The sequence below is a fragment of the Molossus molossus genome, unplaced genomic scaffold (assembly GCF_014108415.1).
Source record: "Molossus molossus isolate mMolMol1 unplaced genomic scaffold, mMolMol1.p scaffold_m16_p_8, whole genome shotgun sequence".
Lineage (NCBI taxonomy): Eukaryota > Metazoa > Chordata > Mammalia > Chiroptera > Molossidae > Molossus > Molossus molossus.
In genome coordinates, this window is record NW_023425402.1 from 86,157,207 (window position 1) to 86,175,797 (window position 18,591).

The 18,591-nt window shown below is 39.1% G+C and overlaps 1 protein-coding gene across 3 annotated transcripts in view; it reads left to right on the forward strand.

Annotated features, from left to right (window-relative positions):
* Window positions 1-9,554, forward strand: part of EYA4 (EYA transcriptional coactivator and phosphatase 4) — a 113,897-nt gene extending 104,343 nt beyond the window's left edge. For 2 of the 3 annotated variants that reach the window (XM_036248476.1, XM_036248475.1), the window contains 3 exons: window positions 3,967-4,088; window positions 6,099-6,199; window positions 9,474-9,554. In XM_036248476.1, the coding sequence (XP_036104369.1) occupies window positions 3,967-4,088; window positions 6,099-6,199; window positions 9,474-9,554 (304 nt within the window). Of the gene's footprint in view, window positions 1-3,966; window positions 4,089-5,959; window positions 6,061-6,098; window positions 6,200-9,473 lie in introns of all 3 variants that reach the window. The other variant, XM_036248477.1, reaches the window with a different exon arrangement.
* The last annotated feature ends 9,037 nt before the right edge of the window (window positions 9,555-18,591 follow it).

Here is an 18,591-nt window from a genome sequence, read left to right on the forward strand (position 1 = left end):
GGCAAAAAAAAAAATAATAATAATAATGTTTATACAAAGAGTAGATGTTTCTAAATCTTCATGTCATTATAGATAACATGCATGACTTAAATGCATCAAAAAGCAAAGAGAAAGCTCTTGAAAGAAATTGTAACCTTTGTGCTGTTTGAACTATATAGCGAAGTACTGACTTGTGTCGATAATAGAATTGAATAGACTTGTAACTGGTTGAACAGCATGTGCCATAAACGCTAGAATAAAATAATATAAATCTGGAAAGTCATAGCTAGTAAGGTGGGGATGAATCTTTGCACTATCCTATTCCTTAGTTTTATTTCTGAGTTAGATGAGTAGCACAATTTGTGAATAGCACAATTCAGGGGGAAAATGACATTTGGACTGATTGAGTCAGCACTCAGGAAAACTTCGGCAGGGTGGGAGTCCAGTATTCAGGACATGAAAGTAAACGGGTGTGTGACAGTTCCTGCGTGTGGCTTCCAGCCGTGGGCCATGACCAGCAGCTGCCCTGAACACAGAAAGTCTAAATGCGGAGGGAGGCACAGTGGCTTCCCGGGTCATGCTGGGGAAGCCAGGCCTGAGTACTTTGCTTGGTTCTGGGCACACATTCCACTGGGCTGTGACACAGTTGAAGCATCTTGTTTCCAACGGCCTGAGGGTTCGGGCTGTGGGAATCACATAAAAGGAACGGCTGGAGGGAGGAACCACCAAGTTTAGTCTGCAGTTTAGTCCATGTGTGGAACAATAATACCCATTCAACTATTTGAGATGTCAGGCTGAAAATAAATTTCGTGTCACTGTGTCTGTGAAGGAGAGAAGCAGGCCCGCCGAGTAGGGACCCTAGGAAGGGGGTTCTTGCTCCATGTGAGGAGGAACTGCCTAATAACCAGAGATGCTTTTATAATGAGACTTGCTGCATTGCAGTCTCGGTGACTAGTGACACAGAGATGTGAGGACTCCTGAGCCACTGGAACTGTGTGCATGCAGTGGGAGGGGCATTTCTCCGGGAAGGAGTTCATCAGCTGTTACTATTTCTAAAAAGAGGTCCTAGATAGTTAAAAACCAAAGGTTATTCTGTTATATAGACTCTATATGTGGTGTACATAATATAATTATATAGAGATTATTATTGAACACATGGCCTTAAAGAAACCACATGAGTGTGTGATTTTTAAGAAATCAGGTATAACAAGGGAAAGGAGAGTAAAATAAGTTACTACACATTGAAGATTTAAGTACCATGAAATTTGTTATCTTCATATATTACCCTATTGGTAATTTTCACAAAATATCTGGGCTATCAGAAAAACAAATGTTTGTACAAAACATTGCTGAGTTAGGTATCAGAGCCTTTAGTAAAGTAGGTACCCTAACTCTAAGTATTTTTCTATAACTATGATCAAAGGACATAATCAAATGTATAGGAACATTTCATATGTAAGGTAGCATTATTTGTAATATTAAGAAATAAAAAACCATCTAAGTTACCAAGTTTAGCTTCTAAAAAATGATGGTGCAGCCCTGGCTGGTTTGACTCAGCAGTTAGGGCGTCGGCCTGCGGCCCAGAAAGACCCCAGTTTGGTTCCCGCTAAGGGCATGTTTTCGGTTGGTTGTGGTTTGTCCCCGGCCCTGGTCGGGTCGTGTGGGTGGCATCTACTCGATGTGTACCTTTCACGTCGATGTTTCTCTCTCTCTCTCTCTCTCTCTCTCTCTCTCTCTCTCTCTCTCTCTCCCTTCCTCTCCCTCCCACTCTATCTGAACGAAAAAATGAAAAATTGTCCTTGGGTGAGGACTAAAAAAAAAAAAAATGATGGTGCAGCCACATGAGAGAGTAGTTTGCACACAATATGTTTTGTTGGGAGAGGGGGAATAATGGACAATATGGCAAATGAGTAGGCTCATGCTATAAACAAATGAAAAAAGTAGAATACAAAATTATATACATGGCATAGACGTAAACAGAAACTGACGGAAGTGCACAAAATGCAGAGAACAGTTACCATCTTTGGGTGGTGAAATAATTGATGCTTTTCATTTTTTTCTTTATATTTGTCTGTAGTTTACCAGTATATAATGCATTTTATAAATATATGCAATGTTTGTAAGTTAAAAAAGAAATGACGTAATTCTGAATATCCCAGGGTAAATGGGGCAGCTAGATTTCAAAACCACATCTCTCAGCCTAAGAAGTCTGTACTTTATTCTACCGTATTCTCATTCTGTAATGTTCATTTTCACATGACACTGAATAGCATCTTATTTTAACAGAATGTTATGTAGAACTTTAAATATCACAATACAGTGATGCGTTTGCATATTATTCTTAATTATTTGCCATTATTTGAGGAGTTTCTGTCTGATCACTTTCTAGGTCTTTAATTCCCTATAAGTAAAAATAAGGATTGAACCTATGATATTTATTTAACTTCTACCTCTAGAACTCTTTGTTTCTTTATCTTATATAAATTGATGACCTCATCACCTGTTTACAGAAGTCAGAATTTCTGGTATAAAATCAGATGTTTATGGAGATAATTTAGCAATGAAAATCTTTTAAAGGGCTATAATTACAAAGGTGTTATAATTGTGTTTGCATAAATTATAGGTTTTCCTTACAAATGATATGTCTAAAGAATATAAGCACAATTAAGTGCACTGAGGGCTAAGCATATGCATGCCCATGAAGAATTAGCACTTGACTTGCTCTTCCAAGTTGCCAGGGAGGCCAGGTTTCTGAAAATTAATCTAAAGAATTTTAGAGAATATTTTACAGCCCTCACAAATATGTATTAAAGACTCATGGTACAGAATATCTAATGGAGAAAGGTCCATAGTTATATACCTTCTGATTCCAGGTGTGGTTCTGGGCCCTCAAAGCAGGATGCCTCAGTTACCCCACAGTGAAGAGGGGAGGACCACAGCCCATTCTTCCTGGATCTCTGCCTCTCAGCAGTTCCCACCCTCTCGGTGTTCCCTTTGTCTCCCCCCGCACCAGTACTACCATGAAAGAAACAGCTGTCGATTGCAGAATGGGAGATTCTTCCGCTCAAAGGACAGGGCCTTTGTAGGGAATTAAAACTTCAGCCATTAAATGCAATTTGCCCTTTATTACTGCTGAAGAGGACATCCAGGGATTCGGACCCTTCTGTACTAAATAAGGATCCTCTCCATTTTTCCTTCCTCAGTATCCACCATCTGTGCTATTTCTTTTTTTAAACATGCTTTTGTTGATTTTTTAGAGAAAGAGGAAGAGAGAAAGAGAGAAATATCGATTGGTGGCCTCCTGCACGCCCCCTACTGGGGATAAAGCCCACAACCCAGGCATGTGCCCTGACCAGAAATCGAACCAGGACCTCTCCATCCATGGGATGATGTTCAATCCACTGAGCCACACCAGCCAGGCCTGTGCTCTTTCTTATACAAAATCCCCAAACTCCTGTTACCCACCCTATCATCCTCTTTCTGCCTATGTCCTCTACTTTCCCAGGGTCTGAACACACTGGACCCAGAGCCCTATCACCCCAAACAACACCTGCTCTGGACACTTTTAATTTAGAGTTAGTCCTGCCTCCCTCTGATGACCTTGCCGTGGTTGCTAAAGGCTGAGGTAGGCTTTCTTCTCGGAGGTTCCACAGGGACCCGAGGAGACATTTATCCCCAAACACATTGAATATTGTAGGTGTCTATTTACTTGTCTCTGTATCTATCTTGTGATCCAGAAGGGGAGAAAAACACCATACATCCATGACTTCTTTTTGCCCATTTTCTTCTATTTCCCCATTTGGGGATGTATTCCTAGCACCTGTCACGGTGCCTGCCACGTAGTAGGCGCTCCATAAATAACTGTTGAATGATAAAAGGTTAGATTATCAGGCACTGTTGAGAGACCATGGTGAGAGTTTAAAGTCTGTAGTCATAGAGACTATTAAGTATTAGAAAACAAATATGCGTATTTCCTCCCTGTCGTAGGAGTAACTGCGTAAATGTCTTGGTAACGACAACCCAACTGATCCCCGCACTTGCGAAGGTTCTACTCTATAGTTTAGGAGGTGCTTTCCCCATTGAGAATATTTACAGCGCAACTAAAATAGGTAAGAAAATTATTTCCAAATGTGTTCACTTCTGCATTTGGGGGACTTTGCTTAATGTGTGTCTCTGCATGATTCTCTGTTTCATCAATTTTGCTGTTAAAATATCGAGCAAATTTGGATAGCGCTCAAATAACGAAGTCCGGTCCAACTCATCATACAAATGCAAATTTTATAAAAACTATTGTCTGAACTCAGCAGCTGAATAGTTCTGACTCATTATATATTATATAGATAGATAAATATTTATATATATTTCATCATGGCACATGTTCTCTGAATAATAACAGTATCCCTAGCCATGGTATTTAATATTTTGCTTAGTATGGTTCCATAGTATTTTGTCCTTCATATCTAAATCTAACATAAAAATACTATTTTGGCAAGGGAGTGTCAGACAGATTGAACTAGTGTCCTTAATTCAAGAAAAAAAAAATAGTTTCAGGAATTAGAAAACACAATCAAAACATTCATAACACATGAATGGCTGGAAACTCACATTTCCAAAAATGTTCTGAAGCAATCAAAGGACAACGACCTTGCTTATTTGGCTAATCCCCATCTGTGGAGCCACCTTGGACTTCAAGTGCCTTTCAGAGACTAAGACTTCTAGTAAACTTTCAAAAACAAAATGCCATCTACTTCTGCACCCTGAAAGAGTTCAAAGAAAACAATTCCTGTACCCCTTTCTGTCAAGGAAATGCCTGGGGAAATAGACGGGTTGTGTAATGTGCCCTGAAGGTCAGCAAACCTAGGCACTGGCACCTTGACAAGAGAAGTTCAAAATCCTAAAATCCCTTCCCCAAAATAACCTGCCCTGGGCCTTGCAGAGTTTTGATCCTGATGCAGGCAAAAGGAGCCTCTAGCTGCAGCTGTTTAGGGAGCACAGTTTGAGAGCCAAGCTTTGACAAAGTCAATTTGACAGTGTCGTAAGCACTGCAGTTCACGGCCCTGCTGTCCACCCCGTTCATTTTTACATAAATGTGTGTATGTACGTATGTTAGCAGGATTAACATATAGAACTTAGCTTTAGGACACATCAAAGAATTTTTTACCAGGATAAACATTTCTTCTAATAAGGATAATATGTTTTCTTATTGGCCAAATTATTCCTAATATTTAATCTGAAAAATAAAGTTATTTTATATTTTCCTTTAAGCTAGTATTTTGTTTGGAACTACCAGATTAAGAAAAAAGTGCACCAATAGCCATGACTGCATGAATATTCTGAGTATGATATCCAGACATTAATGCCAATGTTATAATAATGAAGATTCCGTGTAGTGATTCCGTGGTGTTATTCCCATAGAGCAAGCAGAGGACATACTACTGTCCCCAGTGCTGTGGCCCACACAGCGCTCTTAGTACACGTAATCTGAGCAGACTAGCTCCCAGCCACTTGAAGAAAAAGTTATATATACATCCAGGAAAATCCACATCTCAGTGTTCCCTCTTTCCTTCTAAGCAAGTGAACCTTCAATAGTTCACAACAACATTTTCAGCTGCATTGTCTACGCTATTTTAAATAACCTGGAAAACGTTGATATGTAGAATGAAAAGATAAACATGAACACTTACAGTTGCTTATAAGGTTGTTCCAATATCCTTCTGGTGGAGTGAAAGATACTAACATTTTCTCTGGGTCAGATGCTGAACCCTGCAGACTTTTTTGAAGCATGGAACACACGTGTTTAATAACCTGTCCCAAGTCAAGACTTACATTATTCAAACATGTTTGTTGATTTTTATTAACCCAGAGATTGCAAGCTGGTTTAAGTGGTTGATATTCAAGAGAAATTAACTTAACACTTTATATGAATCTTTAGGTTAATGAATGCAATGGCTGGAAGAATAAGCAGTGCATTGTTTTTCAGGCAAGGAAAGCTGTTTTGAGCGTATAGTGTCCAGATTTGGCACTAACATAACTTATGTTGTGATTGGAGATGGCCGAGATGAGGAGCATGCCGCTAACCAGGTAACTTCACTCTGAACTTTATCTCATTTATCTTCCAGGAAAAGAAAGTTGCTTTGAACGAATAATGCAAAGGTTTGGCAGAAAAGTAGTATATGTTGTAATTGGGGATGGTGTAGAAGAAGAACAGGCAGCAAAAAAGGTAACCTGTCTCAAACAATGTTGGTGTGATACTCCTAATGCAAGCTTTTTTGTTTGCATTCCTGTAGTTTGGCCCAATGGCAGCTTGATAAATGATTGACATTTATAGATGCAAAGCAGTAAGAGCATGAGAAGGTCAATACTTACATTCAAATAAACCATTTGGAGTCTAGCATTTTTTGCCTGAAATTTGATAGGAAATACAGGAAAATTTAGTTATATTTATTTGAGTGTGTGTATGTGTGTGTGTGTGTGTGTTACACACTGATATAATGCTCTGTAAGAAAGATGGGGGGAAATAACTATTTTTAGGCACATGAGATTTCACAATATAAAGAAGTTTAACGAGCTTCACAGAAAATCATGGGATTCATTCTTACCCTTTTCCTCATCCGTCCTCTATGTCCTATGGTCCCTGTGAGTTGTAGTAGCAAGTATGCTCCCTGAAGACAAATGCTGAGGGCAGATTCAAACGCCGAAGGAGAAACCGTTGTGAGAAAATGTAATAAGCGCTATTGGAATGGGATGTGCTATTCAGATCCTTTCGTGCCAACTTGTTGCAGAGACATAGAGGCAACATGCCTCATATCGTCTAGAAGAGTGTTGTCTATTTTGGTGAGCCATTGGCACATGATTGAAGCCACACAGCTGGCTTTGAACATATTCAGATCTCCTAGGCCCCAGGTATTTAAATAAGCCTTTTCATCTGGCCTATATTTCTGAAGAAGAAATCAAGGCAGTTAAAAACCATTAAATGGTTGGTCCAAGATCAAAAGGGGAATGATATCAGGATTGGCCCAGACAGCAGACTGTCAGTCAACACAACAGAGATGTACTGCTTCCTTCTCTGAATGATAACAAATTATCAACTAGTCAGGAGAAAAGTGATATAATTTATGAAAGAAAGCAAAATGATGAGTTAGTATTTTGAAACGACAACACATCAACTTATATTGTGCATAGAAAGCACATTGTTCTTTTATCCTGAGGACATTTAAAATCATCATCTAATAAAGCCTTCACTGAACACTTACATGTGCTGAAGTGTTTACCTGACCTTTGTCCTCCCCACACCCAAAATCAACATAAACAGTTTCTTAGAAAAATTTAGAGCTTTCATAAAAAGAGAAAGGAAATGATTTGTGTGTGTAGTCAATTCAAATCAAATCAAATGGAGAAAGAGGGAGAGCTCCCACTGTAGGTGTGGTGGCGTGTTGACAGACATCAGCATGAAGAGAGCCTGTGCAGGCTGGGCTTCCCACAGAGCACCTGGGCCGTAATGGGCACTCAGGGACCCTAGACAGCACACTGGCCCTAGGGATATTCTGTATGATGAGGTCAAAGATGCAGCCTCAAGGACTATAACTTTCATTGCTGACTACTATTTGAAATCCTTCCCGTTGCACACAATGGAACTGTCTCCTGGAGTTTGTCAATGTCCTGAGTCCATGTTGTTTCGATTTACCTACTGACACCATAATAACACAAGCCAATGGCAGTGGATGCAGCCGCTACAGTGACCATTTCATATGTCTTGTAGCCTGTGTGAAATTCACATATATTTGAGTCAGGGCTAATAAAATTCACTCTTCCAAAGCAGAAATAGCATTTTCCTTTGAAACTTCCGGAGAAAAAGGCATGACTCCAAGAGGATGAGAACCTTGGTTAGAATGCTATTTCCAAATGGTTGTTTATGTAGGTACAGTTTTGGTGATGGTGAAGGCTTATACTTCTATTTTGAAACACAGGTGGTTGGTTTCTCTAGTATCCAGTAATGCATGCTTTTCTTTGAATGTAGCTGTAATCGCATGTGCAGAAATATTAAGTACTGTTTTGTTATTACAAATAGATCTGAGCTGAATGGAAAAAAATGTACTTCTAGGTGAATTTCTGTGTTGAATTGATCTAAAAATATGAGGATTTTTTCTTTTGTAAATTGAAGAATAAAGTTTGAAGTTTAGGAATAGGAAGGTGTAACTACACTCCCCTGTAGAAATATATAGTATAAACCGTATCTGTAATTTTGAATTTTCTGGAAGCCATGTTTTAAAAAAATAAGAACAAAGTCAATTTTAATAACATATTTTAACCCAATATATCTAAAATATTATTGTCTCAACTAACAAATATAAAAATTATTAATAAGATGTTTACTTTTTTTTTACATTCTAAGTCTTTGGAATTCAACATGTATTTTGAACTGGACAAGTCGCATTCCAGGTGCTCAGTAGCCACACGGGAATACAGGCTGTCATTTTAGACAGCAAAGTATTTTATAACAATAGTGATCATTTTAATGATTAATTTTATAATAAGATATATTCTCCATTTTTTGCACAAGTGAATTTCCATTATACATAAGAATATATTATATGTATGTGTGTATATGTATGTGTATATATATGTGTATATATATATATATATTCTATAAGATGACATCAACCAAAACTTATAAATAATACTTTGATTTTATTAACTGCTCTAGTGCAGTGATCCTTTTTTTATTATCATCCACATTGAGGTCATTTTATACATGTTTTTTCTGAGCACATGCCTCTGAAATTTTAATGCCACATATATACCAGATACTGGTATATTTTTGTAGGTCCACAAACCATTGTGATGTCTAAGAATTTTTACACCACAAGAACCCATTTTTGTCTCCTTGCATGTACCTCCCCGTGAGAATGATTGTTAGAGGACTTTCTCTCCGCCCTGCACCAGTGAAATAAATGGGTCAACTCTACTGACTTAAACTAGTTACCCCAGGAGGAGGGCAACTTAAACTAGTTACCCTCTTTCTGTGTGGTCAAGAGGGACTCACTCTTGACCACACAGAAAGACAAAAGACCTTGGACTTAGGAAGTCTGTCATGTTTACATTCCATTTGTAAATGAAGAGATGGAATTTTAGAATGAGATAGTGATTAAAACGTGCTTTCCACCAGCCACATAGGATTTTGATGCCCAAATTGCTTTTCCAGATGCTGCTATTGATGATACTTTCTAGAGTAAATATTAAACTACCTAAGAAATCTCCATATTTGCTTTTCCTATCATTCATATCCAGTTCAGATCTATTTCTCTATTATTTTGACGATGCTATATTGATGCTACCAAACCTTCAAATATGATCATTTCTCTCTTAAACTCTCTCCCTTGAATTTGGGTGGACTACACATCCTTGTGTGTACAGCTGCTTCACTGAGACAATAGTTATGATCTCTCTCCATTCCTTCCCCTTCTCTCCCATCCCCCCCTCTCTTAACCACACAGCACAACATGCCCTTTTGGAGGATATCAAGTCACTCAGACCTCTTGGCTCTACATCAAGCACTGGAATTAGAGTATTTGTAACTGTGTTCTCTAGCTGGAGATCCGTTGTTTTTTTTGTTTTTGTTTTTGTTTTTTTTTTATATTTCAAGTACACTGAATTTTTATGTGTGATTCAATGCCTCTGGCTTTACACATATAAATTGTCTTAAAGGATGAAATCGTATTTGGAATGAAAATTCCAGAATGAAGAATTCAGATTGCTGAACAGGATTAAACTTTAGTGCTGCAGAAAGAAAGCTCTATGGTCTTATATTTACAACACTTTAATGATCTAACAAACAAACAAACAAAAATCTGTGGAGGTTGCTGGTACACACCGAATGAGTCCTAACTGGAATTAACAGCTTTAGCAAAAAACTCTTACCCTGGCAAAGCACCAACTCGTGCTCCGTCTGACAAGGTGGTGTTCAACAACATTCCTCAAATCGGGACATCTGCTCAGCCCTGAGGTTTGAATCTGACTTTAGCCTACTTAGCCCAGAAAATCTGAATTGGAATGCACTCAGACTGTATAAGGACAATCCTATCTAGACCTGTAATTTGTGTAAATTATTGATGAAAATAATTTACTGTGACTTTATTAGCAGCTGACTTTGAAAGTGGATGCAATTTTTCTTTCATTTGTTGGGGAGGGAGGTGGGTGGGGAAATGGGAACCTAATATTGTCTCTTTTTTAAGTTTGGCAGACAGAATGTTCATACTGATGTGTTGTGCCTTAAAGACAAGACAGCATTTGTGTGTTACAATGTAACTTTGGTTAAAAATTTCTGTAGATACTGAAAAACAAAACCTTTGTGATCATTCTTAACATGACCAAATTTAAAATTCAAGCTATCAAAGCTTAATACTGCATCAGCAAGAAAACAATAATAATAAAAGAAAGCTTGTGTTTTATTTGGGTTCTTAATAATTCCAGTAATGTATGAGGCAACTATTTGTGCATCCAACCATAAGCAGACGGCTTGGGAAAGACTGTGGGACCTTTACTTAGAAAGTGAAATGTATGCTGAAGTCTTGAATACCCTTTCTACAGTTTTATTGGAGAAAACTAAGAGCCATATTCATGACGACTTACACTGTTTTGAGTTTGACTTTTTGATAAGTGTAAGTTGTGTAGAGGAAAATATACTTATAAAAATGATAAGCAAGTATCACCCAAACTTTCTTAGAATATGCCATGAACATGGCTTAAAATTCACATTGAATAAGCATGGCTTAACAGAAAGCTAAGTGTATTTATTCCACTGCAAAAATGAGATGTCATTAGTAGTAGAAGGTGAACACCCCAGATGGCTTCTAAGCATAAAAGTGAACCAATGAAATTTTTACCTAGAATGTCATCATCAAATTAATTAGTAAGTGAGCCAGATCTTGGCAGTATTACTAAAATTACAACAGTGAAATAGCACCTGGTTCTCTGTCTTTATGCATCAATCCAGTTCCTCTCCACTGCAGACCTGTGTATCTTAGTTTCTACCCACACTGTTACTGTAAAACGGACTGCATCCATTGCAAGGAGAACCTGTCATTGCTGTGTTTGCATGTTTTTTTTTTTCCTTGGTGTGTAGCCCATGTTAGGAACACGATACAGGTTCTCCTGTCATTTTGTGTGACATGATTGTGGAAATTTAAGACTTCAAGATCTAGGAGTGTCTTGATGATATCTATACCTGCAGTTCTGTGTCTGAAATGTCATACTGTGGAACTGGAGTCCAGCTCCCAGGCAGTGCCCCTAAGCAGAGGCTGGTTGGGATAGTTCACCCTCAGAGACTCCCATGGCTCCCATAAGGTCGGTGCTTTGCATCTTTGCATGCTGATCACAACAGTCACTGTGGAAATGTGATTTTATTTTCCAGGCTATAAACCTGTATTTCTTTACTAAATGCAAAGGCCACTTTTACGTTGGGCAGAAAGAGATTGTGATCCAATTTTACATAAGCTGGTGATTTCATCACACAAACCTTAAACTTATTCTTTAAATTTTGTAGCTGTCGGCTGCTCTGCCCTAAACACGGTTGCAGACAAATTAAGGTTGGAATGCTGTTAATAATAATAACAATAGTAATAATTCTTATCTTTCTGTTAGCCTTTAGCTTGAAAATAACAGTTTAAAAATTGAAGAGCTGCATTGATTATCAATAATTGTATTTTGTGCACTAAAACCTTAAATATTTATTACTGTGAATAAAACAAAATTATCTTTAGTGTATAGCCCGTTTCTTTAAATGACAAAGTGGTGGCATTACATCTGAATTTTTAATTCTTTTTTATATCAAACAAGCGAGACTTTTTATGCTGCTAAACCTGCAGGTGCAGAGAGGAACCCCCTTCACAGGGCACAGAGTAGGGCCACTGATTGCATCACCCAGTGCTATTTCTCACACCCACCTCCTCCTCTGATTCTGTGTTCAGAAGAGACTGCCGGAATCGAACCTGAGTGCTAGGTTGAAGGAGAAGCGCTCCTCTAGCACAACAGTGGAGCAGGCCAATGAGTCAGCATCAGAGCTTGTCAGGTGACCTTGAGCATGCTCAAACTAGACCCTTTCCCTGCCGCCTTGCTAACAGAAGACCCTCATCCTTTCGGATCTGAAAACAATTAACCAACCAACAAAAAACCAGCCCCTTGGGCAAGATCCACGTTCTATTTACCTATAGAATATTGTGCCTTATTGTAAACCAGTTTGACAAATATTCTTCAACTAACATGAGTTTTTGGCTATTTTATGTAAAAATGTGATTTATATGCCTAGAAAAGGTACCATCTTGTGTTGAACCTGAAATATCAAGATAGATGGCCCGGGTATAATATTACAGCAAACAAGATTATGTCACTATATCCCTGTGAAAGTTTGTAAGTCAAATTCAGAGGCAAAAAAATTAGAATCTTGCAGTTTGTGCACAACAAGTAGATAATAACTCTCTCAAAAAATCTTTTTTCCTTAGTCTCTGGTGAGCTAAGAAGCAAAATAGTGTCAACAGCATGTTCCAGTATGAATTCTTTTAAAGCATATTTGCTTATGACAAGCCTACATTCTCAGTGAATATGGCATTTAGTGTTTCTTTTAAAAATACTTACGCATCATGAGCCAAAGTTGCATTTTGACTCCTTACTATGGTAGCATTACGGAGATCTCACAGTCAAAGTCAAGGGTTTCTGTTATGTATTAGTAAAGTATAGATTATGGGGGCCTACATAATTTAAAGAAATGTAAATTAATATTAAAAGCTTGTAAAAATATGTACATCTTTACTATTTCTCAATAAATACCTTTGGAAATGTTTTCATTTTCTTCACTCTCCCATGTGGTAGAGTTTTTGTTGTGTGTATTTAGCTCAATTCTAAATAATGTGAAATTTGTATTCGGGTTTCTTGATGAGTTCTTTCTCTCCCTTTTGTTGTGCCTAAATTGCATAATTTGCAGTTAAGACAAGCTAGGATGTAACAGAATAAAATGTAGCTAATTAAGACTACAGTTGGGTTGTGTGCTGGGAAGATGTGAGTTGCATGGTTTTCCACATTCAGGTATAAAGCATAACGTAGTCCTAGTTTAGTAATGATAAAGGGATGCCTTTTAGAATATGTAAAGGAAGTTCCCTTGAGACCAATATGGACCTAGTATATAAGTAGCTTCTGAGAGTGATAAAAGAGTGTTTTTGTGAAACAGATTCAACAGCTCCTTTATTATCTTGTGTATAGTATTAGTTATTTGTGAATTGGTTGCACATGTAAACCAAAGGCAAATTTCAGACCAACCTCCTTCCAACTTTTAAAACAGTAACCTCTGAATTGAGTAGGTCCTTCTTTCTAAAAGTGCACATGCTCCTCAATACTTCTATCATTTCCCTGCTTTACTGTTAAATAATATTTAATCCTTAGATTTATAAGTATCCAGCATGACACATACTTTAACTTTTGTACTGGGTGACTTACCCACTAGGATGTATGCTCTGTGAAGGCAGGGATATTTGTTTTGTTTTGTTGACTTCTGTATAACCAATTTCTAAGAAAGTGTCTGGGATACAGTATGTACTCATAAAATATTTGTTCTATGAATGCATAGACCATAGAACACATACATAGGCGTGGTCTGGAATTAGAGGGATTTACAATGGCAGAGCTGGATCTAAAAAGGTAAGTGCAAGGAGAAAACATACAGGTAAGTTTGGATGGGACTGATGTCAATTTTTACAAGTTGGCTAGAGTGTTTGTGAGCCTAATAATTTACAAAAATAAAGAGCAAGGATGACTGTAAGTAGATGTGTATTTGGAAAGAAAGTTATACATGAGCTGAGAATGATCTGCTGGGAAAAAAATAAGTTTACAATGAATCAATGATTTCTGCCTCTGCTCCTCTTTTACTTTAAAAAAACATAGTATGCAACATCAGGAGGTATAGTTGATTTAAATTACTTAAAGCCACAAAATATCACAAAAATCAGATCTGTTTGTAAACTGTGGTTCATGATTCTGAGTCCCAGAAACAACAAGAAAGAAGGAAGAGAGGTGTATGATTTCCCTTAGCTAACGAAGCTAACCCATCCGTGCATGATCTGTGTTTTTTTTTTTGTTTATTTGTTTGTTTTTAATCAGTTACTAGGTGTAATGGTATAAAAGTACATATATTCTCATTCACAGGTCACTACTCAAAGCAGTCTCAGATCTGACTGGGCCAAAGTCGATTCTGGGGATGTACTGTGACCCACAAAGATGCTCCCTCAGAGCATCGAGGGGGAAATGTCCCAAGTTCTGGCTTTCACTGCCTTTCCCTCATCCAGAGAAACTTCCAGGACTGGGTCAGCACACAATTTGAAAAATGTCCAAACATAATATGCTAAGAAATTTCCAAAATAGCAGATAACTCTATCCAAGCCAGATGATTATTTTCCCTTTTTAATCTGGGCCTGTGGTGACACTTTCTCTGCGGCTAAAGGACACTGTCATTGCCCTTTGCAGTCATGGAATCTTAGATTTTGTGTGGGTGGCTGCTGTGAAGATGTCAGTCTAGCTCTCTGGTGAACCTTCAGTGGAAATACATGGAATTGAGTGAGGACATGGAGAAACAACCCAGTAAATCAGTCTCCACGGCAGGGTAGGGCTGACCCCGAACGCATCACACTTCTGACCCTGAGCCTCAGGTGAATAGCATGCAGAGGCACCTAACCAGCTGGAATTTCCAGGACAAAGTGGAGAAGGCCAGGGAAATGAGGGCTGGCAGCATCTTAGCAAAGTGGAAAATATATGAGCGTATAGATAAGCAAGAGAAAGTAGAATGGTACCGTCAGGGAACTACAATTAATTCTTGTTTCTGGGGCACAGAATAGAGAGGACTAGCAAGAAATAATACTGGAAAGTAAACAAGGGCTAGATAATAAGGATGTTCAATACAATTAAAGAGTTATGATTTTATCCTGGGATCAGTAGGTATCAAATGAAAGGTTGGAAAGGTAAACAAAGAATTTGTGAGTCCGGATTTGCACTTGATAACAGTTACTCTGGCTGCACGGTGGAGACTGAGGAATCTAGGAGGCTAGGATCCCAGAGAGCTGGTGATAGACTTCTGATGGTGATGGCCATGAGTATGGAGAAAAGTGTACCGAGTAAGAGATGAGGATGTAATAATCAGGGTTTAGCATAAATTGCTGCCTCTCGTGTCCTCAGGCAAATCCAGCCTGACCACTAGGTTTCTGGTTTGGAAAATATGGCACCTAAAGTGCAGTTCACAGAGCTCAGCTGAAGAAGAAGAAGAAGAAAAGATTCTGGTTACTATTTTTATTGCTGTTGGTGGTGCTTGTTATTGGAAGGAGATATTGAGGCCGGGATTCGGAAGTGTTCATTTGCAGGTGGTGGTGGACCCCAGAGTTGTCCAGTGGGAAGAAGAATTTGCGACATCTCCTCGTTCACTGATAAACACTTTGCCATGTCATAACTGAATTATTCTCAGAAGAGTCAATAAAATTCCAAATAAATGTATCCGATAATATCAGTCATCTAAAAAGCATTTACAATGTGTGCAACCTTACAGAAGTATGGGTGAATGATGGCAGTAATACAGAATGTGTATGTACGATGAACACCACCGAAATTCAAATGCTTCTAGGAACTTCTTGTTCATGACTTGTGAACAAATTGTCGTCAGCTTATGTCTACTTGGAAACAAACATGATGTTTCTAATTTATATGCCAACAAAGAAAGCAATTAGAGAAACAGTTTTACAACGGAACGACCTATGATTTACTCGTGTATTTTTAGATTAATGTATTCCAAAAAATATGACCTTCATTAAAATGTATGTTATGGTCGAATAAACTGTTTCAGGAGAGTGGGCAGTAATAACTTGTACATGAATAGAAATTAAAATTAATGCCAAACACACACCTAAGAAACAGTCCCATTTGGCTCATAAATTAAGTTACTTCTACATCAGCTATGGGAATAGCAGGGGTGCGGCAGGAGAGACACCAGGGAGGGCTCTGGGAAAAAAAAAAAGTAGTATAACATCATTTTTTAAACTTTCGTTTAGAGTTTTACAAATGCTAAGTGCATTTTCTGAGCTTTGAGGACCCACTACTTTCCTAAATAAAACCTACTGCCATAAACAGTTGCCACTTTTGACATAAGTTGTTACCATGCTCGGTTCAGGAACTGGTTTAAAGGAGAGAAAAGGGAACATTTTCCTTCTGTCCATGTGGAGCAGGGTTATCATTCGTGTGGCTCTTTCCATATCCGTGAAGCCTTTACTGTTGTTGTAATTGAACTCGTCTAACCTAAGCCCTGTCTGCTAGGCAGAAACAGTACCTTGGGAGCAAGGTAGGGGATGGCACATGCAGGAAGTGGTCAGGCTTTGATGCATCCGTAGCTTGGAGCCAGCTCTGGAGTGAGTATGCCGGAAAGAGGAAGAGGAAGGAAACTAACGTTTGCAGAGACTCATCATGAGCCAGGAGCTGACATATGTTACCTCCTCTACTGACCACATCCCTGAGAGTTGGTATTACTCATCTGTTGTACAGTGTAAGTGGCCTCCCAAGGGCACAGTTTGTGGGGGGCACAAGCAGAGCTGGAGCTGGGGTCTATCAGGTGGACTGGAATGCAGCCGTGCCCCTTGGCCGCCTCTGGCTGTCCACCCACGGCAGTGGAGTTGCTCAGAACTTGTAGGGTTACGATCTGAGGAAAAGTGGGATCAAGAGCACGCGAGGCTGCAAGCAATGGAGTTAACTATAACTCATTTCTTGCCCCATGGACATAAGTGCTGTTTGAATAACATCCCTTGTTGCCTGTGTGACAAGTGGCCCTTACGCAGAAGAAATGTTACTTCTGCAGATAAATGGCAAAAAGGCCCTGAGCTGAAGAGATGGCTTGGGAATCACAATTACCTCCAGTTATATAGCTATGCGGAAGCCGAAGAGATACCTAGCAGGCAAAATCGATGCAGTTGAGTTATAGTTAGGTAAAACAGACTTTCCAGGAGCCCCCTTTTCAAAACATATCAGTAGCTCTTGGCACAACTGACATAAGGCTTCCTGTCCCTGAGGAGGTCCCCGGACAGGGATGTGACCATGGTGAGGAACTGGGGCGTTTCTGTAGCTACCTACTGTGGAAAGACAAAGCGGGGGGGGGGGGGCATTGGATCCGCATGACTCCGGAGTACCTGCGTGGAAGATGTGCAGAAGAGGGGCCCTAAAGGGTAAGTGGGGAAAAAGTGTTCGAAACAAGCATCATATCTTTTCTAAAATTCTATAGTGGACATGACTGTTTAAAAGTTGTGGTAAGCCCGGCCGGTGTGGCTCAGTGGTTGAGCGCTGACCCATGCACTAAAAGGTCGCCAGTTTGATTCCTAGTCAGGGCACATGCCCAGGTTGTGGGCCCGATCCCCAGTGGGGGGGATGCAGGAGGCAGCCAATCAATGTTCTCTCTCATTGATGTTTCTGTCTCCCTCTCCCTTCCTCTGTCTCTCTAATATATCAATAAACAAAAAAAATAAAATAAAAGTTGTGGTAAAATTCACAAAATTTGCTCTCTGAACCATATTTAAGGGTACAGCCTATTGTATTTAGTACATTCACATTGTTGTGCTGCTATCGTCGCCATCTATCCGCAGAACTCCTTACACTTTGCAAAACTGAAACTGCGCACCCATCAAACACGAACCCCCCATTCTCCCTCGCCCCAGCCCCCGGCCACCTCTATTCCACTTTATGTCTTTATGCGAGTGACTGCCTTATACAAGCATAATCGTACAGTATTTATCCTTTTGTGACTGGCTTATTTCCCTTAGCATAATGTCCTCGAGCTTCATCCACGTCATAGTGCGTGTGAGAAGTTTCTTCCTTTTTAAGGCAAATATTATTCCATTGTACATCTACACCCCGTTTTGTTTACTCAGGCACCCATTGGTGAACACTTGGGCTGCTTCCACCTTTCGGCTACTGCAAACCATGGTGCTATGAGGACGGTGTACAGATATCTGCTTCACTCCCTACTTTCAGTTCTTGCGGGTATTCATCCAGAGTGGGGCATGTGGTAATCCTATTTTAACATTTCTGAGGAAACCACCACAGTTTTCTATAGCAGCTGCTCTGTGTTACTTTGCACAAGGATTCCAGTTTCTCTCCATCCTCATCATGGTTCTGTTTGTTTTATTGTAGCCATTCTAATGTGTGTGGTGTGTCTCAGTGTGGTTTGGATTTGCAATTCTTTAATGATTAGTGATGTTGAACATTTTTGCATGTGCTCATTGGACATTCATATGTCTCCTTTGCAGAAATGTCTGTTTGCTCCTTTGCTCATTTTTAAAATTGGGTTGTTTGCTTTTGTTGTAGTCGAATTGTAGGAATTCTTTATACGGGGTGGGACAAAAGTAGGTTTATAGTTGTGAGTACGTGAAACAGAGTTTATTCTTATATTATTATTTGTTATTGTATCATTTTCCATATGAACAACTGTAAACCTACTTTTGTCCCACCGTGTATATTCTGGGTATTAACCTCTTATCAGATACATAATTTGCAGATGTTTTCTGCAATTCCATGAAATGTCTTCCTGTAGTAAACAGTAAACAT